The sequence below is a fragment of the Diadema antillarum genome, unplaced genomic scaffold, assembly GCF_040938485.1.
Source record: "Diadema antillarum isolate AM-2024a unplaced genomic scaffold, OU_Dant_1.0 seq00001379_RagTag, whole genome shotgun sequence".
Lineage (NCBI taxonomy): Eukaryota > Metazoa > Echinodermata > Echinoidea > Diadematoida > Diadematidae > Diadema > Diadema antillarum.
Window position 1 is genome coordinate 202,527 of NW_027272138.1, and position 20,654 is coordinate 223,180.

At 38.5% G+C, this 20,654-nt stretch overlaps 1 protein-coding gene across 1 annotated transcript in view; it reads right to left on the reverse strand.

The window, feature by feature from the left end:
• The window catches only part of LOC139708871 (uncharacterized), a 76,684-nt gene that overhangs the window by 27,501 nt on the left and 28,529 nt on the right, over window positions 1-20,654 (reverse strand). Inside the window, exon 5 of the mRNA XM_071620834.1 lies at window positions 14,430-14,513. Coding sequence (XP_071476935.1) covers window positions 14,430-14,513 — 84 coding nt within the window. The remainder of the gene's footprint in view (window positions 1-14,429; window positions 14,514-20,654) is intronic.

Consider the following 20,654-nt stretch of genomic DNA (forward strand, 5'->3'; position numbering starts at 1 on the left):
AGAATCATAAGATAAAATATCATTTAATACTTGTTAAACATTGTTCTTTTAGGCACAAGATTGCCCATCATGCATACAAAGGTTAATACTGCCCTGTAGATGGGGGGTACACATTCCATCAAACGACAATACTGTAAAGTATACACAATAACATTCCGCAACTGATGTAAGAAATCATCACTGCTGCAAAATACAGTCTTACACAAGGATTAAGAGTAAAAAATGTTCTGATTTCCTTTTTGAAATACATACTGTGTACAATCGGCCACACAGCCCTTGGGTGCTACAGTATCAAAACTAGTGATATATTACAAACCAATGGCAAGCGATCAATCACTTGTTTCACACTGACATATCCAAGAAAATCTATGTTGGTTCTTATGCATATGCACATGGAACCACTATTCCACATGGACCGACCAATAGTAGTTACAGTCAACCTCCTCTACGTTGACTTTGCACAAGTCGTAAAATTGGCTAAGTCCAAGAAAAATTCTACCCGCATGGATACAAACATTCATTAAAGATATTGTGTAGGCCAAAATTCATGTTAAGTTGAAGAGTTTCCTTCCCTTCTACATCATCAATTTGAATAAGAGACACAATCTGTCTGCAGTGATACAGGAAATATATTTTGAGATATCTTTTTTTTTTTTTTCAGTTTCAAGGTTTGATTTCATTTCTGCATTTTTTCCACAGAAATCATGAAAATGACAACATGTGTATCTGACAACAACAAAATAAAGAAAAATTAAGTTATCTGGTTCTTGCACATCATACTCGACGAACGAGGAACTACTCATTACCTTCAAACAACTTGAAGAAGAATCACTTTTGTTGTCATTCTATACCCTGGACAACTGAAGAGTGCTTGAGTGTAAAGAGATGTCACAGTGACTGACCAGGTCATCTTCTCTCACCCCACTTTCAGACTAGAGAGTTCTCGTATGGATATATGACGTATGGATATACGACGTTTTTATTTGTCTGAATGCTCTTATATTGAAACGTCGTATCAATATACGTTGTATATCGAAACAATGGTTTGAGCGTTGTTTCAAATCATTATCCTATATCCATACAACGTATATTTGTGTCTGAATGCTCTCATATCCGTAAGTCGTAAGAGTAGGTGAGGCTTATTCACAGCGCGCACATGTGCGCACTTATAATGGGCGGCTGACAGATTGACTGTGACATAATCGAACTTGACAGCATAAACAATTTCTCGTTAATGATCTGGCGCGAACTTGTGAACTACCAGATGAATCCCAAAGCAGAGTATAAACACTATGCGCAAAGCCTGCGTAAATTACGTACTACCCATGGAAAAGATTCACGTCTACTCAAGAAATATCGCTTGTGCGCTAGGTCTGAATGCTCTCATACGATTATCGTAAAACGGGGTGCTGAGTCTGAATGCTCTTATATCGAAACGTTGTATATCCATACGTCGTATGAATGGGCCTATACGATAACTCGGTGTGTCTGAAAGTGCCACTAGTCTCGGTGACCCACAGGCCTGATGATATTCCTTCTAACAGTCACAACTTTGCTCCAACAAACGGCTTACCTTCACTTACACTTTCACTTCTACTGCCGTGTAAGACCAAAACTGCTACCACTGATAACAACTTCCTCCATGTTGGTAAGACCACTACACTGTACAAACACTTCCACCAGAAGTACTCACTCAAGACTCACATTTTTCACCAGGCATTCGATTGCTAACTCTCTTGGAGGAGTCTGCTCCTTTGAAACTTTCTTCAACAGGTATGTGGCAATATACAAATGCTGTCATCATCACAGAAAATGTACAACTCTCCTCTGCTCTGGGAAGAAAACTGCTAACCACTGAAAATAACTTTTCTCTTTGCTGTCATGTTCTCCAGTAGCAGATGTATTCCACATAGCAGGTGGGGACAGTATTATATATATTGCGAGTTTTGAAAAGTTTTCTCACCGGTATATGTGCATGGGTCTGTGATGTCTCGCACACCATGCAACAAAAAGCAGGACATACACTTGTAGGAGGATATTCCTGGAATTGGCCAAGCAGGAATTTCCCTATAAAAGGACCATTTCCACTGCAAGCCGGGCTGAAAAGGAAGAGGGCCCGAACAGTGTGATCACCACTTGTTGCTATTCGCTTCTATCATTGGCTACCATGGTAGTGGCAGCACTGAACATGAACAAACTGCCAGCCTTCCTGAAAAAACCAAACACAAAACAAAAACAAAGACAACCTCCCCCCCCCCCCCCAAAAAAAAAAAAAAAAAACTTCCTGGATGGAAGTTGCATACAAATGATACATATCATACATATTACTTCATCAAAAATTTCATGACATGAGCTTGTGGACTGCCATTCATCAAGGAATTTCAGTCAATGTACTCAAACACATGTGTGGACCACACGCAATACTGTAAACATTAAGTGGAAATTTTCGTGCATTTCGCGCAACCAGAAACTAGCGCAAAGATAAAAGCGTGTGAATATTTTTGCCTGTCATATGTTCCAGTAGTTGAGGTCTTGATTCCGTGGAATCAAAAACATCATGTGTGAGCGCAAAAACTTAGTCACGCGAAAATGTCCACTTTTTCAGTACTTCAAGATACCATTTCTCAAAATCTACACATATGGCTCATGAGCACTTACTGTGGACAAGTCTCTCTCTAGTTTCTCACTCTATCTATCCATTTCTTAATGTATCTCTTAGTTAAATACAAAGAAGTCTCAAATTTATATAAGAACTCAACTGATCTCACTGCCTATAGAATGAGAGAATAGACAAAACTGAGACCAACATTGGAAGGACCAACATTGGAAGTGAAAAGCGCAACATCAAACCAACTAATGCTGCAATAATCTCACCCTACTAAGGATACTGTTCTCTGTACAATCATGAATGCAGATTAGCTGGTTAACACTCCTGATACCCTCATGATCTCAAAATATGACTGATACTGTATAAGATCACTCACCTACAGTTATTGCAGAGTTAACAGTTCTTCAGTGGCATGTCCCAAGTACCCATTTATAGTGTAAAACAAGAAACGTGTTGTTCGAGTTGCTTCCCAATGCAGAAGATGTTGTACAAATGTACAATGTAACTATAGGCCACTCACGAAAGTCCATTTCACAGTGTATATACTATACCATATAAGGATGGTGTATCGGCTCATCCTAGAAAACTGAAACCACAATTATTCTTTCTTTCAATATACACCCAACCCAAGCTCTTCATGAACACAACAGCATTATTTTCATCTACATCAAAACAACTGTCTGCTTGCAGCGCCAACCATGAAAACTGTATCCTGTCTGACCACTCTTTGAAAGAAAAAAAAAAGAACAAAGAAATAAGCAACCAAACAAAACCCTAACATCCTGGAGTATAATCCTAATGCAAATTAGCAGGAGCACAAATGTGTTTACTTTTATTTTCAGAGAAAACCAAAAAGCTTGGGTCCAGCGGGAGGTGGATTTAACGGGTGTCCCTGGGTCCAGGATGGTCACTGTGACGAATTGAAATGTACCAGGAAACTATACAGGATGCCTTTACCAAAACAAACATATTAAGCTGTCAGATTCAGTTCTGTGATAGCTGTTACGCATTCCATGAAGTGCACTAATCCTCCATCTCTCCCCCTTGCTTTAAAAAAAAAAAAAAAAATCATAAAAAAAGTGTGGGGGGGATCTTAGTTATAGACGCATACAATGATGTGACCATTATCTCATAACTATCTAGAACAAGCAAACAAGGTTTGTCATCTAATGTTTGATGACAAAGAATGATGAATATGAGAACTGAATACACAATGGTGAAAACAAAACACAAATATGTGGATGAGGGCAATGTACAAACGTATGTGTATAGTGCAACTTTGTTTTATAGGTTTCATTAGATGCTTTTGTGAGATTTAACCATGATTGCTTGAAAATGCTGCAAACCCATGTTCAAAATCGGATAAGAATTATCAGAAGTAATGGTGTAAACAATCACATTTCTAAAGAGTTTTCACATTCTCCAGGACTCAAGACATTTGATTTGTATTCATGAACATGAAGAATGTTCCCAACACACTGATCATGAAGCACAACATATATTCTAATTAATAATCCAAAGGGGTCATTCATGTTGTGTTCAGTACTAATAGATCTGGTTAGCCTTGTTGCTTGTATGTTTTACAGCTGTCATCAAAAACCAACTTTCTCTACAGCCGCATTCACACACGGGAGTTCATGGTTTTTGAATCGCACTGCAAAAATGAATTTCATTTGCTACCGTATGCACAAACTGCGCATGACAATTATCCTTAAAGTTTCAAAAAAATAAAAAAATAAAAAAATCAACAGTGACCAGAATGTGACCATGGGCATTCTAGTATGCAGAACTATGTGGTGTCGGCTACGAGTTGAATAGTGGGATTAAAAAAAAAAAAAAATTGATACGTCTTCATGTGCTGTTCACACACACAGCAGAGGGCAAATTATCGTGATAGTTTCAAGAAAATAAACATCCGGCAGGACTGACTTCCACACTGCAATGCAGATCATGATAATTAATGACTTTTTTTGTGCAATCTTGCACCAATCGCGGATCACTCGCAATCATTAGCTCCGTAGTTGGTGTCTGATGTGTGCTCAATGTAAATGTGGTGTATAAGCACGCTGAGTGATTTTACCCTTCATACTTACCACGTCTTCCGAATCCGTGATGACAATGCGGGAACAGCCATAGCGCATCGAACTGTTCGTAGTCACCTGGCTCATGAGCTCAGGTTTGAAAGTGATGAGAGTCGTCATGTCTTGTGATTTTTAATCCTCTCTCTCTCTCTCGTCAATTTGATGTCTCTTTGTTTCTCAAAACACACATTCAAGAATATGCACAGTATTTTACCAGTCTCATCTCTGAAAGGTGAGGGGAAGAAATTCCCCTGTCACAACACTGCACTTGGTAAGGAATCCACCAAATACAGCTTTTTGTTTGAAGGAATTCTGGGTTTTCGTCAAGATATCAATATTGGAGTACAGTTCTGTTGATGGCATTGTTATCCATCAGTAGTGGAATTCCAACTCTGATTGAAAGATTACAGGCAACATGCATTGTCAATCGTACAAAATGTAGCTCCTCTGCACATAATCCATGTTGGGTGGACTTCTGGCGAACTTCTGGCGAAAATAACAACAATCAGAGATGCATACTGAGTATTCTCAGCAGACAGTTGATGTCCAACTTCCGGAAACAATCCCCAGAGTCTGTCGAGAGCATCTTTACAGAATTGATCTTGTTTGAATCATGGATGAATGGAAGACTAGTTTGTCCACTGGAATTCTTCAGGACAGTAACAGCAACTATCAAGTTGAAGGAGCTGAAATGGCTATCTGGGTGAGATCATGGATTATCAATCACAACCTCCCTGTTTCAAATCCCCTGGCTGTAGTGGTTGTGTCCTGAGGCAAGGCACGATATCCTCATTGCCCAGTTCTTTCCGAGAGAGCCCTGAAGACATTGATCTGGTGGTTCCTTGCAAATCTGCATTCATGCAGTGCTTCCTAAATAAACAAAATCCACTTAATAATTCAAAAAGTGCTTCTCGAAGGCAAGTGGTTCTCTCCAAGTGTTTCACTCAGCGAACGACGAACAGACTGCAGGTTGTTACTCCATTCCACATGCTACATATATATACATACACACTGTATCTCCGAGGAACTATGAGGTAACTCCCAGAGATAACGCGTTACTCAGCACGGAACCATAACATCCCTTTGTTGAAACTGTTGCTGCCATCAGACTTTATAACTAGTCATCACTGACACTGTGGAAACTGAAACAAAGGCTGGCTCTGGTCACAACCTCTTTCTATATATCTCTCTCTCTTTGTGTTTATAGTGATTGACTGATGCACACCTAATCAGCATCGGCCTACAGCTGTACTGTATGTGACATAGATAATTCATGGACCCAACACACTTTATTGTCGGTAGGAGGACAGTCACGATGACATCACAGGGGTTCTCCCTAACTATGGGTGTTGAGCCTACCTCTTTTTTTTCTCTCTCTTTTTTCCCCCCATTTCTGGCACAACTGAGTGAATCACCACAATGTTTCTATTATCACTCTCTCTTTTTTATTTTTCTGGTCATGATGGTATGCGTGTGAAGTCACACTATACACCTTTTTTTTCCTCTTTTGTATATGTGTGAAATGTCTACCTACTGATATGTATGACTGCAGCAGTACAAATACCTGTGTGTGTTTGTGTGTGTGTGTATAGGATTGTGTATTCCGAGAGGGTGTAGTCATGCATTTTTGCACCCTCTATTACTCTATGGTACACACAAGTGACCCTTGCCCAGATACTCAATCAACAAGGAAAAAGTAGACCACGGCACAAGCAGAAATCTACAAATACCAGGAAATGCACGTATCCTTGAAGAGAAGAATTTTTAAGAGGAAAAGATTACGTCTGCCCGAATATCTCAGTTCGCCATAAATTCAGTTACTACATCGGTTGTTACTTGGCAAAAAGGTGTATGTCTGAAAAACACCATGTTTTTGGTTTTTACCATTCGGGGGGTTTTCTATGCCGCAATTTTCATGTGAACACCTTTCATAAGTCATCAAGCATTTGTTGCCGAGATATTTGGGGCTATCTCTGTATCATTTTATCAGTCTTCCTGCTTTTGATGGCAAAACGGTACAATAATAGTGCTAACCCACACTTTCGTCAAAATTGAGTTACATGCATTTTCATAATCCTTATCCTTCACTCTGACCTCCGTGAAAATATCATATTTGAATTCAATCAAGAAGATGATAAAAAATGCATGTATTCATGTTTTATTAATGTACAATGTGTGGACTTTCCAAACATTCAACAGCGATTATCTCAAAATGACTATGCGGGGTTAGCACTTTTTTATTGCACCGACCCCTTCATATGTATATACTTTCATAAATGCACAATTTCTCATGGTGTACAGGTATGTGAAGATACACCTGGGTTGTAGTCCCTGTCAACGTGGTTTGGCAAAAAGTGTATGTCTCTAAAAGTGCTAATTCTGAAGTATTTTTTAAAGTTTGACGCAAGAAAATGATCAGGAAATGAAATTTGAAATGTATACTAAATCCTGGCATTAAATCCAGGCATTAAATCCCTGAGTGCTGCACAGTTAAGATGGCTTCTACGGTCAAGGAAACTGTCAAAACTTTAAAGTCGATTTTCTCGGCTTTGTAGTTGCTGTAAAACAGCAGACAAACACCACCGACATGATGCCACTACAGAAACGAATGAATGTCACATGACAATTAAGTTTAATAATAAATAGGCCTATAGGCTACATACATTCATACAGATGTTTAAATGAAAACTCTACAATACTGGCACAGCTGTACAAAGAAGACTTTTTAATCTACCAAAAAATAAATTTTGTAATTTTTATTAGAGAGGGTATTAAGTGAATTAATTCATGTGGCTGTATGCTTTTTCTGTGCCTACATGGAAGTCGTATGTGAGAGGAAATTACTAATTAATGTTAGCCTATAAACCACAAGATTGGCTGGAAACAAAAAAATAATGACCTTCAGGACTTGTTTTTTCCTTTCATTCTTTTTCCTCTCTGTTAGTGAATACACAAAAAATTCTCAAAAAAAAAAGAGGAAAAGAATGAAAAAAAAGAAAAGAAAAAAAAAAACTGGTGGTCCAGCATGCATTGATTATGCAGTCCACACAGCATACAGTAGCAATAGAGAAATAAATCACCCACTGTAATGGCCTCATTATTTTTCATCAGTCACATTCATTGCATATTTGTACAAATCAGCATATGAATATTTTTACTATGTTATATATTGTAAACATTAACCTTTGATGGTGGTGCTGATTAACTCCCAATGATCTCATCAATATCATATACTATGAAGTAAGATTTACTTTACAAAGCTGGACAAAAATCATTTGCAATGGTGACATGTAAAATTCAGAATAATAAACTCCACCTTTGCATGGATATCCTCCTCCCCCCCCCCCCCCCCCCCCCGCAAAGACAAACAAACAAACAACAACATCAACTCATTCAACAGAAATCTGACACAAGAAAAAACACCCATAGATGCTGGTTTGCATGAAATAGATCGTCAGAAACAGAAATGAGGGGAATACAGAAAAAACAATTGGAGCCAAGATTTTCCCAAATCCAGACTGATTTGATCATAAATTGCAAACTCCACCTCCTGTGGCAGCAATGCACAGCCATGCCCTGTTGTAAAACACCCTCCTATCCAGTCGGCAAACAAAGCCGATGCATTTATGACTTCTCGCCATCTCGTTAAAGTTCGGCGAGAATTGCGATGATTCACCATCGCTCCCACCAGCAATATAATGGCGAGACAAACCAAAGGCAACAGCGCCACCGCTGACGAGTGCGTGAGACCCTGCTGTCCATTAATATCACTTCTCTGCATTAGATTGGATGGAGTGTCATCAAATCATCACCGCATCTCCCATGCTTTGCTCATCGGCAGTTCTTGTCCAGGCCAGACACTCTCTACTATCACTGGCTCAAAATCAGTCTCCTTCGGTCTTTGTATAGGGGCATTTAACTCACTGGCACATGTGGATTCAGTGAAGGCAGTAATATTAGTACTATGCATCGCAAAGTTTGTGGAAATTCAGAGAATTCAACATATTTTTTTTTTTTAAAGGAAAAGTACATATTACTTTAATTTGTTTCTGACATGTATACATTGTATGTAAGGGGTGATGTTACTCCCCCTGCCTTCCGAGAGAGGTACAATGTACAGTAGTTCAGCTACAATCACTTGAATTGCGTCAATGACCAGTGCAGGGGATACCCAACAATACATGGACACAGTGACATTAACTTGTTACTTGGGTGTGGATGATATCAGCATCACAGTGTCAGCATGTACGCTATCACATATCACACTCACACACAGACACACACTTCGCATATTATGTGCATACAATTAACAATTGTATGAAATCAACTACAAAATATACCGTACTGAACAATACTACTGCACTGCTAATCTCTTTTATGTGTATTGTGACCAACACTAATGACTTCTATTAAACAATGTCTCAATGTAATTGCCAATTCTCTCTGAGGAAGAGACCTGTACCATCCATTTAATATCTAATTCTGCAATATAAATACACTGATTTGCCACATTATTTGGTAGCCCACGTAAATGGCAACTGGCCATGCAGCGGATCAACAGTCTTCCTGCATTGCACAATAGACTGCTTTTGTAATGAATTCAAATTTTATAATTATGCATGCTTGTTCAAAAAAGTTGCTCTTGACAACCACAAGGCTTGCTCTACCTAGCAAAAGCTAGTTACATTTAGACGGTGATCCTCAACCTCCAAGGATAAGCTACTATAAGTTTGAAGATCAGCTCTATGGGGCGCCAAGTGTCACATGGTCAATTCATGATGATCTGGCCATTTCATCAAAGAAATCAAGTCATTTCGTAACAAAATCAAACGTGCGACACTTGGCATCCCATAGAGCTTATCCTTGAGGTTAAGGATCACTATCTGAATGTAACTCAGGGAATATTAATGAATTCCAGCCAATGGAACTTAATGGTAGGAACAGGTGAATAAAATGCTTCATTACTACGCTGTAGGAAAAGAAACATCCACTGATTGTAATACATTACAAAAATATTCTTTAAAGATTGTCATACTTGTGTCCCCTATGATTGACCTTCTGCTTCCTTCAGGTAAACATACCCAGAGCTGCAACTCCAGCTCAGCACTTCCTGTAGAATATTTTCTTTTCTGCCTAAAAACCACCATTTTGGGGATTCCCTAAACTTGTATGCTGTTTTTTCATGTGAAATCCAGTTTGCCAAGACTGCAATGTCATTGAACTTAGGCTCACTGTCTTCCTTTCTAACTGGAAGGTATTCAGACAACTTTCCCTATTTTAATTCTCGACACATGACCTCATCCCCCCCCCAAAAAAAAAAAAAAAAAAAAAAAACCAACCACATACCCTGACACAACTCAAGCCTCTAGTCCCCCACATAACCTTCTTGAAATGCACATTCAGTTTGGCTACATTTCTGAAATAGAATAATGATTTTTTTTCTTCTTTTTTTCATTTGTAAAAAGCAGTATCTCAAGTATCCACTCTAAACTACCACACAAGGGAAAGTAGAAACCTGACAAAACCTTGCTTGACATTAACATCTACATATCGATCCTCCTTTCTTGGCAGATTCTGAGTGCAACAAACACACATGCTCAGTGGCACTATTAAGTCAAGCAGACTCTTTTATCTCTGAAAGGGCTGACATTGTCCTACTAACATCCATATAATGGTTTAAATAACATCACAACAGAAACTAAATAATGTGAAATTGTATTATCAAACATAATCTTGAGTTACTACTGAAGTCTCCAATTACCACAAACATGACTCTCTCTTCCTCACTTTCTTTCTTCACACACTGACACACAACTACTTGATAACAACCTGAAGACAAGGTGTAGTACTACCGGTAATCAATCGTGCGCTTAGAACAAGAAACTGAAAATTGCTTGCTAATAATTAACCTAGCACAGAGGTAATGAACAAAAATATCATCATCAAGACTGACACCTTCTTACCTCGTTGTAGTCAGTAATTATTGTATGCGGACAAACACTTTATATTAAATTTTTTTTTCTATATCACACAGAAAATGGATACATTTGTACAGTAATGACCATCATATTTTGTACATATTAAATTATATCACAGATATTTGAAACTGCAATGGAACTTTTGATTTCGCTCTACATGTTGGCCTAAATGCAGATCAAGGGGCAGATGTTTGAAAAACTGAATAAGCAGAGCATCATATGGCAAGGCATGTCTTCCTCAATTTTTCAGAAAATACATTAAAAAATAATTATATCGTATATGAGCTCAGAATAAAAGGCCGGACCAGCAACATCTGTGTCCAATGGCAACTATTTGGTGTTAGGGCTCTGGTTGAGAGAGATGCCTTTCTAATATTACTGTGAGATTATGTCATACTACTCACCTCTTTCCTACAGTGTAGCTAGATACAACTTGAAGAATTCAATACCTTTATGACTTTGGGAACTGCTGTTACATTGCAACATTTGTGATTGTGGCTACCCAGTGATTCACATGCAGACCTCCCAACCTTTCTAACTGAAAAATAGGCATGATTCGTCTCAAAAGTAGGAAAGAAAGAGCAGTTCCCATAGGAGTGTGTAGTAAAATTATCAATAAAAATAGGAAACTTGTGTCGAAACAAGAGCTGGGAATGGTCAAAATTGAGGTTCTTTCCTCCAAATTCAGAATGGTTGGGAAGTCTCCACTAGTTTTGGAACATCATTGTGATCATGAATACAAACCCGTTGCACAAAAGTTATGCACCACAAACTCTCAAAGCTCTCCTTAATTCTCATGACGAATTTGCTTTAAGTGAAAATTTTGAAATGGGAAATTCCTCAATATGAGGCAGAATTTCATAATATTTTCATTTTTAAATGATCCTACAAAGAGGGGATATTCCAAATTTCTAACTTTGAAAAGATGCAAGTAACTTAAAATCAGTGCCATTATGGTATTGAACCAAATTCAATAAACCACAGATGAAAAACAGTAGCTCACAGGCCAAAAATAGTAGATCAAAACATGGCCGGGCCACATGAGTCTTTAAAAAGAAATAATAATGAAAAAGAAAATATATAGTGATGAAAAAGAAAAGAAAATCATATGCAGGAAATATGGGAGATAAACATAGTACAACATAGTACAACAGAGAGTAAAAGAATATAATCAGATCTCATCCCAGCAATAAAAGCAAACAACTTCTGCAAAATTACCATGTGTATAAAGGGCAAAACACATATCACATTCATATCAGAACGTAGCATACTAGTATACTGAATCAAGCACTCTGATCAAAGGTTAAAAATATGGAAATGAGACAAAAACCACAGTATATCAATCAGCTGTACACACACACACACACACACACACACACACACACACACACACACACACACACACACAAATAGATGACTGAAGTTCAAACATTCTTTTTGAAACAAAACATTTGACTGAGAAAAAATAGCTTACATAATCATTTTGATGCAATTCTGCAAAGGTAGGAATGTTCACATATGCATGTTCACTATATGTATTCATGCATATGATATACATCATACATACTATGAGTGACAGTTAAAACACAAATAAAGCCTCAAGTGCATGTACACATGCTCGACACTGCAATGAATCTTTGGCTTTGCTTTATGAAACGTGGATGTAAACACAGAAACAAACAAAAGCAACATTTCGTATTTTGTTTGGATGTTTGTTTCTCTACATTAAAGATAATAAAAAGTTTTGGTACCTCAAAAGTTTCCTTGAATTTCCTTGTCTTAGTTTGTGTTTCAGGTTAAAGTACCTTTCATATAACTAACACTGTGAGACTTACTCGCCCCAAAGTGCTCTCATGTCTTAGTAATCATGCAATTAACTGCGACCAGCAGCCCCATACGCATAGCGACCAGCAGTCCAATACGCATAGCGTATATAATTGGGCTTCGCATTGTAGCATTCAGGATCATGACAGATTTAGTATCGCAGGATAAATGTCAACTTAAAATCCCAAAAATTCTTCAATTTGAAGACTTACCAATTAAGGTGAAGTATTGAAAACAGGCTTCGGGCAACGTTTGGTTCTGCCTATAGTCCCTTTCTGTTCGAATTGATGACTGAATGTGACTTGGTCGAGAGGACCTTGGGAGAGCTACATACACTGAATACTACAGCCAGTGCATGCGAACACATCACATGCGCACAAATTTCAAATCCATCAACGGATAAGATGTTTGTGTGCGCATGCGCTGGCCGTAGTAGTCAGTGTATGTAGCTCTCCCAAGGTCCTCTCGACCGAGTCACATTCAGTCATCAATTTGAAAAGAAAGGGACTATTGGCAGAACCAAACGTTGTTCGAAGCCTGTTTTCAATACTTCAAATTAATTGGTAAGTCTTCAAATCGAAGAAATTTTTGGATTTTAAGTTGACATTTACCCGTGATACTAATTCTGTCATGATCCTGAATGCTACAATGCGAAGCCCCATTACGCTATGCGTATAGGGCTGCTGGTCGCAGTTAGCTATGCGTATAATGGGCTGCACACTGCTGGTCGCAGTCAGTGGTTTCGTACAATATTTATCGACGCCGTACGGCGACGGCTCTGGTACGAAACCATTATTGCATGATTACGATAAAGACATGAGAGCACTTTGGGGCAAGTAATTCTCACAGACAACGTACTTTAACGTGAAACACAAACCAAGACAAGGAAATTCAGGGAAACTTTTGAGGTACCAAAACTTTTTATTATCTTTAACATGGCCTTACAACTGCTGATCACATAATCTAATCAAGGGTTACAAGTACCTCACACATTCAATTCTGGTAATAATAAGATATGTATTAATAATAAGCATAACATGCACCTCCTTTCTCAATATGATCCATGTACAAGAACCATTTCAAATTCATTTTCCCTCCCACATAAAATGAATCAACAGCATATAAAGCAGACATAAAACATACAAATTAATGCAAAGCAATAACAGCATTACAGGGAAAGATGTTCATATAGAACTCTCAGATAATAAAATCTGCAAATCCAAATTATTAACCTCTTAACGACTATGTTTCAGTTCTCTAGAGCAATAACTACAGACTGTTTGATTGCCCATAGTTAGGGGTTTGCTCAATACACACAAGCTTGCTTTTCAAAAGGCCATAAGAAAACAAGGCATGATGAATAAATGGATATGAGAGCAATCGCAATAATTCTATAGTCCTGCATGTGACTGAAGTTTTAAAACTGCACAATAAACTTCAGTTTGGTTTCACTAGTACTCTTTCAGAATTGCCATAGCGTCAGCTTTAGTTTATGATGAAACAAAATGAACCCACACATTCTGTAGGGGACACAAATGGCATCTTGACAAATACGAAGGCATTTGCAGCAATCAAAATGCATGTCTGTCATGGACAAAAATTATTCATTTTTCCTCCCACCTAAAAATACAAGTACTGATTCTTTGGTTTCAAGCCATGGTTGCAAGCAGTGGTCATCACGACTTCCCTCAGAGAATTTGGGACAAAAGCTCAAATACTCCTGGCTATGGTCATTATATTTCAGAGAATTTTACACGTTGTCATTAGTATCCGCAACATATGTCATCAGCATACACTTGAAAAAACTCTTTTCTCACACCGCCTGCAAGCAAGACCCATGATTCACCCATTTCTCAATTTATACATGAATAATTCATTAACTTTCCCTGTCAGATTATGCTGTGAAATTTGCAGCTAGATGCAGAGGATTGTACTCACCACAGCCGGAAGCTCCCAACACGTTTTGGATCTATCTTCGCTGTAGAAATACGGGTCTCCGTCGCTAGGAGTAGCTTTATACCACTGGAAAGAAACGATCAAGAATGATCAGAGTTAGGAACAGAGTCAAGATGCCAAATGCGCGTGCACCCAATAACCGTTGCATCGGCGACATAGATACGTGACATCAAACTGATGCCAATGTAAACAAGGTTTGGTGGAGTCTTCAAGTTGGCTCTCTTCCTTTCTAAACGTTTCCACAACAAACATCCATCCATCGATGCAAGTCTTTTTAATAGCCTGTACAAGCAGGTACTCCCCACCGCCTACTGCTTACACAGTATATCTTGCTGTACGTGTCTTCATTATCACTTATTTTGCAAGTCAATCAATATTCACAAAAATAGCACAACTCAGAAAAGTACTGCATCCCGTAACACAAATAAATTGCATATTGTGCATCTAGGGTGAGAAATTGCTATTTTTTCTCTCTTAAAAAAAAAAAATCATAGTACTTCTTCTCATTCCTTCAATGTGGTTTTTTACGTAAATTCGACCACTTGTGAAATTGTCTTACAAGTACCAACCAGTTTGTGAAATACTTCACTAGCAATATAAATGGCATTTATACTGCAAATCCAGTGGCAGGCATGGCCAATTTTCAAAGAAGACAAATACAGTATGGACTGTTGATCTCTTTTCATAAAGAACAGAATAATACATGGTGCCATTCTGCATTGTTGTTGTTTTTTTGACAAGCAACACGTTTCAGAAAAATTCTTTTAAAGTCTCATGTCATGTCAGATGCATGCTTGTACATGAAAATATAGAATAACAACACACACAAGAAAAAATAATCGAGCAATAATGAATGAACCTGTGCAAGTTGTGGAAGAACATGAGTGACGTAGATCACATTTGTACACCATCACACGTTGGAAATTGGTCCTGAAGAGATAATGTACAAAACTGACACTAAAATATCTGTCTACCTGGTCCTTTTCTTTTATACCTTATTTGCTTGATGTGATGAGCCAGAAAAGTGACATTTGCTGTAGAAGTATGCACAAGTTTTTTCTTCAATAGATCACTAATTCCATCATCTATTGAAAAAAAAAATAACACTAGTATTTTGTCCTATAGGACAACTTGTATTCTTGATGGAAAGACCACGGAAGTAATCAAACTCAAACTGTATCTCCAGAGGAACGCAAGAAACGATGAGAATTGAATACGAAGTGAAAACAGGATAGGAGTCACAGGACAACATCCATTTCAAATCAGAATCAGAGCAAACTCAGCTTTGCTGTGGCCGACCTAGCGACTGATTTCATCCTTCTCTGACGTTTGTGAGAGGTTCTTGCTATTTAACCCACTCACAGCCAGTCTTAAGCATCGTCTGGCCTGGGTCCAAGGCAAGTGGATATTATGGAAATTGAAAAAAAAAAAATCCTTGTAAGTGCTTCTAAACACGCTGCGGGCAACTGCGAGTTTCAACAAGCTTCACAAACATTCCCGAAGTTTATGTACAAGGTGAAGCCGCCAGCATCTAATGAATATTGCACACAGCTGTTGCATGGAGCGCGTACTATTACCACTTTAAGATGCTCTGATATACAGGAAATGATGATCAAGTGGATCAGATAGGTACATGTACTGAATATCACTTACAAATTCAAAGTCTCTGAGATGTAAAGCATCAAGAACAACTCCCATTGCATTGGAAGGCCAAGTCCAACAAATGGGTGCAAATGGGATATCACTTAAATAAAATCACAATCCAGGATCCTGAATGCAATTAGCATGATTTCACTTGTGTAGTTTGTAGAAATATTCATACCAACATGTCTTTTGTGAAAATGAACTGAAAAAAAATACCCTGACAATTCGTCACAAGTTTTTTTTGGGGAAAAAAAAAACACCACAAAAATATTGAATGGGCCCTCAATCCTCAAGCAAATTTTGTCCTCCCAAACCTTTGAAAGCATTATCTGCAGTATTCTTCAGGTGCATTTATGCTTTCATTTTGGGGGCCAAAATCAGGCTTTTGAAACGTGATTAGTGCAAAACGCCGTTGCGTTCATGCTCATTTCGATAGAAACGCTGATTCAAAACGCCGATCCAAAACGCACAAAAAGGTGCGTTTACGATCAGCGTTTCTGACTAATCACGTTTGGTGGGGAAGCATAAACGCAACAGCGTTTCTATACGCGTTTAGAGTGACGTCATCTAAACGCCTTTCCGGTTCACGTGAAAAAGCGCGCGCCCGGCCAGCCAGCTACCCTGGCCTGTGCAATTTTCCCATGTATTGTACATACGCATGTCTTTTCCAGCTGCTCTCCCAGGCCAGGCCACCAATCGCAGCACGCGCCCCAATTTGACCTGCCTCTGCTGAGGTCAGCGAAGTAATCGCAAACGCTCTTTCCAAGGCTCGAAGAAAGTGAGTACAAACAGTGCTCCCGTGAACGGCGTTTTGAATCAGCGTTTTGAATCAGCGTTTCACAACGCTGATTCTGCCTTCGCAAATTGAGCATAAACACACCCTTTGACTGTTCAGTAAATCACATTTTGAGGAAAAAAAAAAAAATTCCCAAAAAATTTTGGTCTAGTTTGTGAAATAGCGCGCTAATTTGTAAATTAGCACGCTCATTCGAACAACGTGCTGAGCCCACAGAACTCTACGTAGCATTCTGTGGTTGTGCGAGCTAAGTAAATGCTACAAAGTACGCATGTGTCAACTTTTGGGTTAATTTCCAAAGCGGGCTGTTTTCGAGCTGATGAAGACGCACATTCGTAATATTAGGCTATTGTCCTAAACAGCAAAATAGCCCGCTAGTTTGAATTTTGGTCTGATGAAGACATGCCTAGAATGTCTTGCTTCCATACCCATGACTTTTCATGCCATCAACTGTATGGTTTAGTGCAGCATGCTCAAATCATGAACGATGATATCAAAGAGACACTGCACTAAGCACTGCAGTTTATAATGACTTGAAAAAATATTGAACAACTGGAAGTCAGCCAGTCTGACATTGTATACAACATAACAAAATCAAGCATAGCTCGAGATCTTATAATATACATTGTACCAGCTTATAAACTTGGCACCAATTTCAGACGGTCTTCCATGACGCAGAAGGCAGATTCATAGTGTATCTTTAATTATTAAATGATGTGTTTGTTGAAACAAGAGACTGATATGAATGTGTATATAGATTCAAATGAGTGCCAGTATGTTTTCCATATAAAGTCATGGCTTTGTGTTGATCTACCCATAATTTCCTCGTGGCCACTTCCTCATAACAAGCCAAATGAAAACAACGAAAGCAGACTCCCTCAAACAATAACATCTAGTCGACACTGGGAGTACTTCAAGCTGTTGCAGAAAAGAAAAAGAATGAAATGATTCAAATTTTCTCCTTACAGGTTCAAAGCATCTATTGTCAGATCTCCAAATTCCAGTAATGTTAGTATGTTAGATGTCTCAAGCCCTGTTTTAACAGACTGTACCGCAATAATGTCGCGACAACATCCACAGAACAAAATTTCTTGGCTTGGGCAATAAAACAGCAGGGGAGAGCGAAGGGTACCATTTTAACAGACACACACTGAAAACCTTCCGCATAGGTTTCTACAAAGGGGGTGTGTCTACTGATGTGACTACACTGCCCATCGGCCAGCGCTGCCTATCATTCTAGATTGTGCGCATTCAGGAAGGCAATGATGTAATAGTAAGCAAAATGTGGTTACAATCACTATCTCAATTCCATAGAGATCAGTGGTTACAATCCCATGCACATGGCACACGGCGTGTCAGGCATTCTCTATTTGCAATGTTGCACATGTTGGTTGAGTGTATCAAAGGAATGTTACCATGGTTACATCCTAATAAAAGGGTTGTTGGGGTAATGTCACAGTAATTACCCTAACTGGCTAGGGTGGAATTCGGCAAAATTTTTTCCCCAAAACGTCCAAGCAACGTGAGGACCGATTTAACGGGCAGGGTAAAAAAAAAAAAAAGATTACTTGGATGCTACTCGAACTTTGTCGCAGTAACTTTAGCTCGAAAAGCTCTGTTAAAACGGGCTTTACGGACACTATTTTAGCCTTTTGGTGTGCTTTGAGTGTTGATTGGCACAGAAAACCACATAGCATTGCTATATAGACCAAAATCCCTGGTACAGAAGGGGTTAACATTATGGCAGCTCAATTCAAGATACTGTTAATCATTGCTGACAGATCTGTAGATTGATGTTAAAGGGAAATTCCAGTCCAGTCAAAAATTATTCTCAAACAAAAGAGTAAAATAAGACAAGCACAATAGGGAAAATTTGATGCCAAAGAAATGCATACAGAGTATCTCTTTGGCATTCATTATAAATATTCCAAATATCATTATATATTTTGCTTAAAAGAGATTCTCTAAAACGATGACTTTCAGTGTGTTGTATGGTGAGTTGAGTTGCACTGTGCTCATGCCAGCGATGGCATTGAATTACAATATTCATAAGGGAATAGAGCATTATTATTTGCTTCACATTCACAATATACATGATATTTATTCAATTGGTGATTCAGTCATTTATACGTTCATGGTTTATAAATGCATTCTGAAAGCTGAACCGGAGGAATACACCGAGCATCATATATCACAAAACATCAAGGCCTTTAACAGGAAGAAAACTAAACCATCTGACATTTAGACATGAAAGAGGATCTAGGGCATGAATTGTAATGTAAATTGACTATGGCATGCTCAAAGGCTCTTTCACAATAGAAACAGGAATTAAAGCATTGATACTTTTCTGCCTTGAGCATTCAGAGAAAGTCACCAGGGCCCTGTTGCATAAAAGTTGAGATCAAACGTAAGTCAGGAAATCAATCGTAAGTCTCTAAATACTCAATTCTGATTGGCTGAAACCTGACTTATATCTGATTTTTCTGACTTATGTTTGATTGTATCTTTTTATGCAATGGCCAAGGACTGATTACTTTCTCATTGCTCAAGGAAGACCTCCAGATGATTTTTAGACTTTTGCATCTGAACATTTCAGTTTCAGAATTTAAAGTGACTGGGATGAGACACAAGACTGTTTTCAAAATTTATAACAAATCACAATGAACAAGGATGATGACACTGCAGCATCACATTTAAAGAATGCATGATTGGGTGCTCAAGGAAACAGAACAAAAGAAGAGAACATCTTCAAATTCTTAATCGGTGAACTTGTTCACAAGCAAGTGGCATTATAACTGAATTACATTGCTGTATTACTGGAACATGTGGGCCTCCCATGTCATCATCCTTGATCAGTGTAACAATCATGCTTTGGGATTTTCAGAGTACTGGTTTTCTGCTCAAGGACCACAATGAATTCCACAAATCTGTGCATGGCACTATCAATTTATGTACTACCTGTTGTGAAATCATACAGTATCATTGTCTGGAATGCCCCTCTAAGCCACTGGTCACTGATACAGTACTCTCCTCGTAATCGGGTATCGCTTAAACGGGTATTCCGTTAAATTGGGTAGTAATGTCAAAATCAGTTCCAATGCACGTTAAAATTACCTGATAATCGGGTTGCCTCTTCGCATAAATGGGTAAATAATTTCTTCTAGTCTAATTTCTACCCACACTTTATTGCAAATATAAGGCTTTAAGAAATCAAGAATGTCAAATTTTCCTCGGCTAATTGCAGTCTCTGCTTAATTTGCAAAGAAGACCGATCATTTGGGGAGTGATTAAACATGAAAACACAATAAGAGTCATGTACCATACAGTACTTGCCACACGTAAACGAACATTGCACATGTAGCTGCAAAGGCACTCACTGTTGAATAGACAGACGGGAGTTGAACACACTTGCTCTCCTCCCTATAGCTCACCCGCTACAACATTCACAATACGGAAGTTTGCAACGAAAATCAGGCCATGCACCAGCTAAATAATTTTGCTTTCCTCCAGTCACTTCTTGAAAAGTAACCCGACATTCTACGTGACTAGTGCACGCAAATAGACGTTTTCATTTCGGAAAACGTCTGCGTGTTAGGCCAAAAAAAAAAATTGTTGCATTGGCGTAACATGAGATTTTCAAATAGGGTCGGTCGGGCGGATTTTTTTTTTTTTTTTTTTTTTTGCTACCTACATTTTACGAGTAAAACTCGTGCTCAGCTCAGTAAACAGTTACAACTGCTGCACCGAATGTGCTGTGTTCATCTATT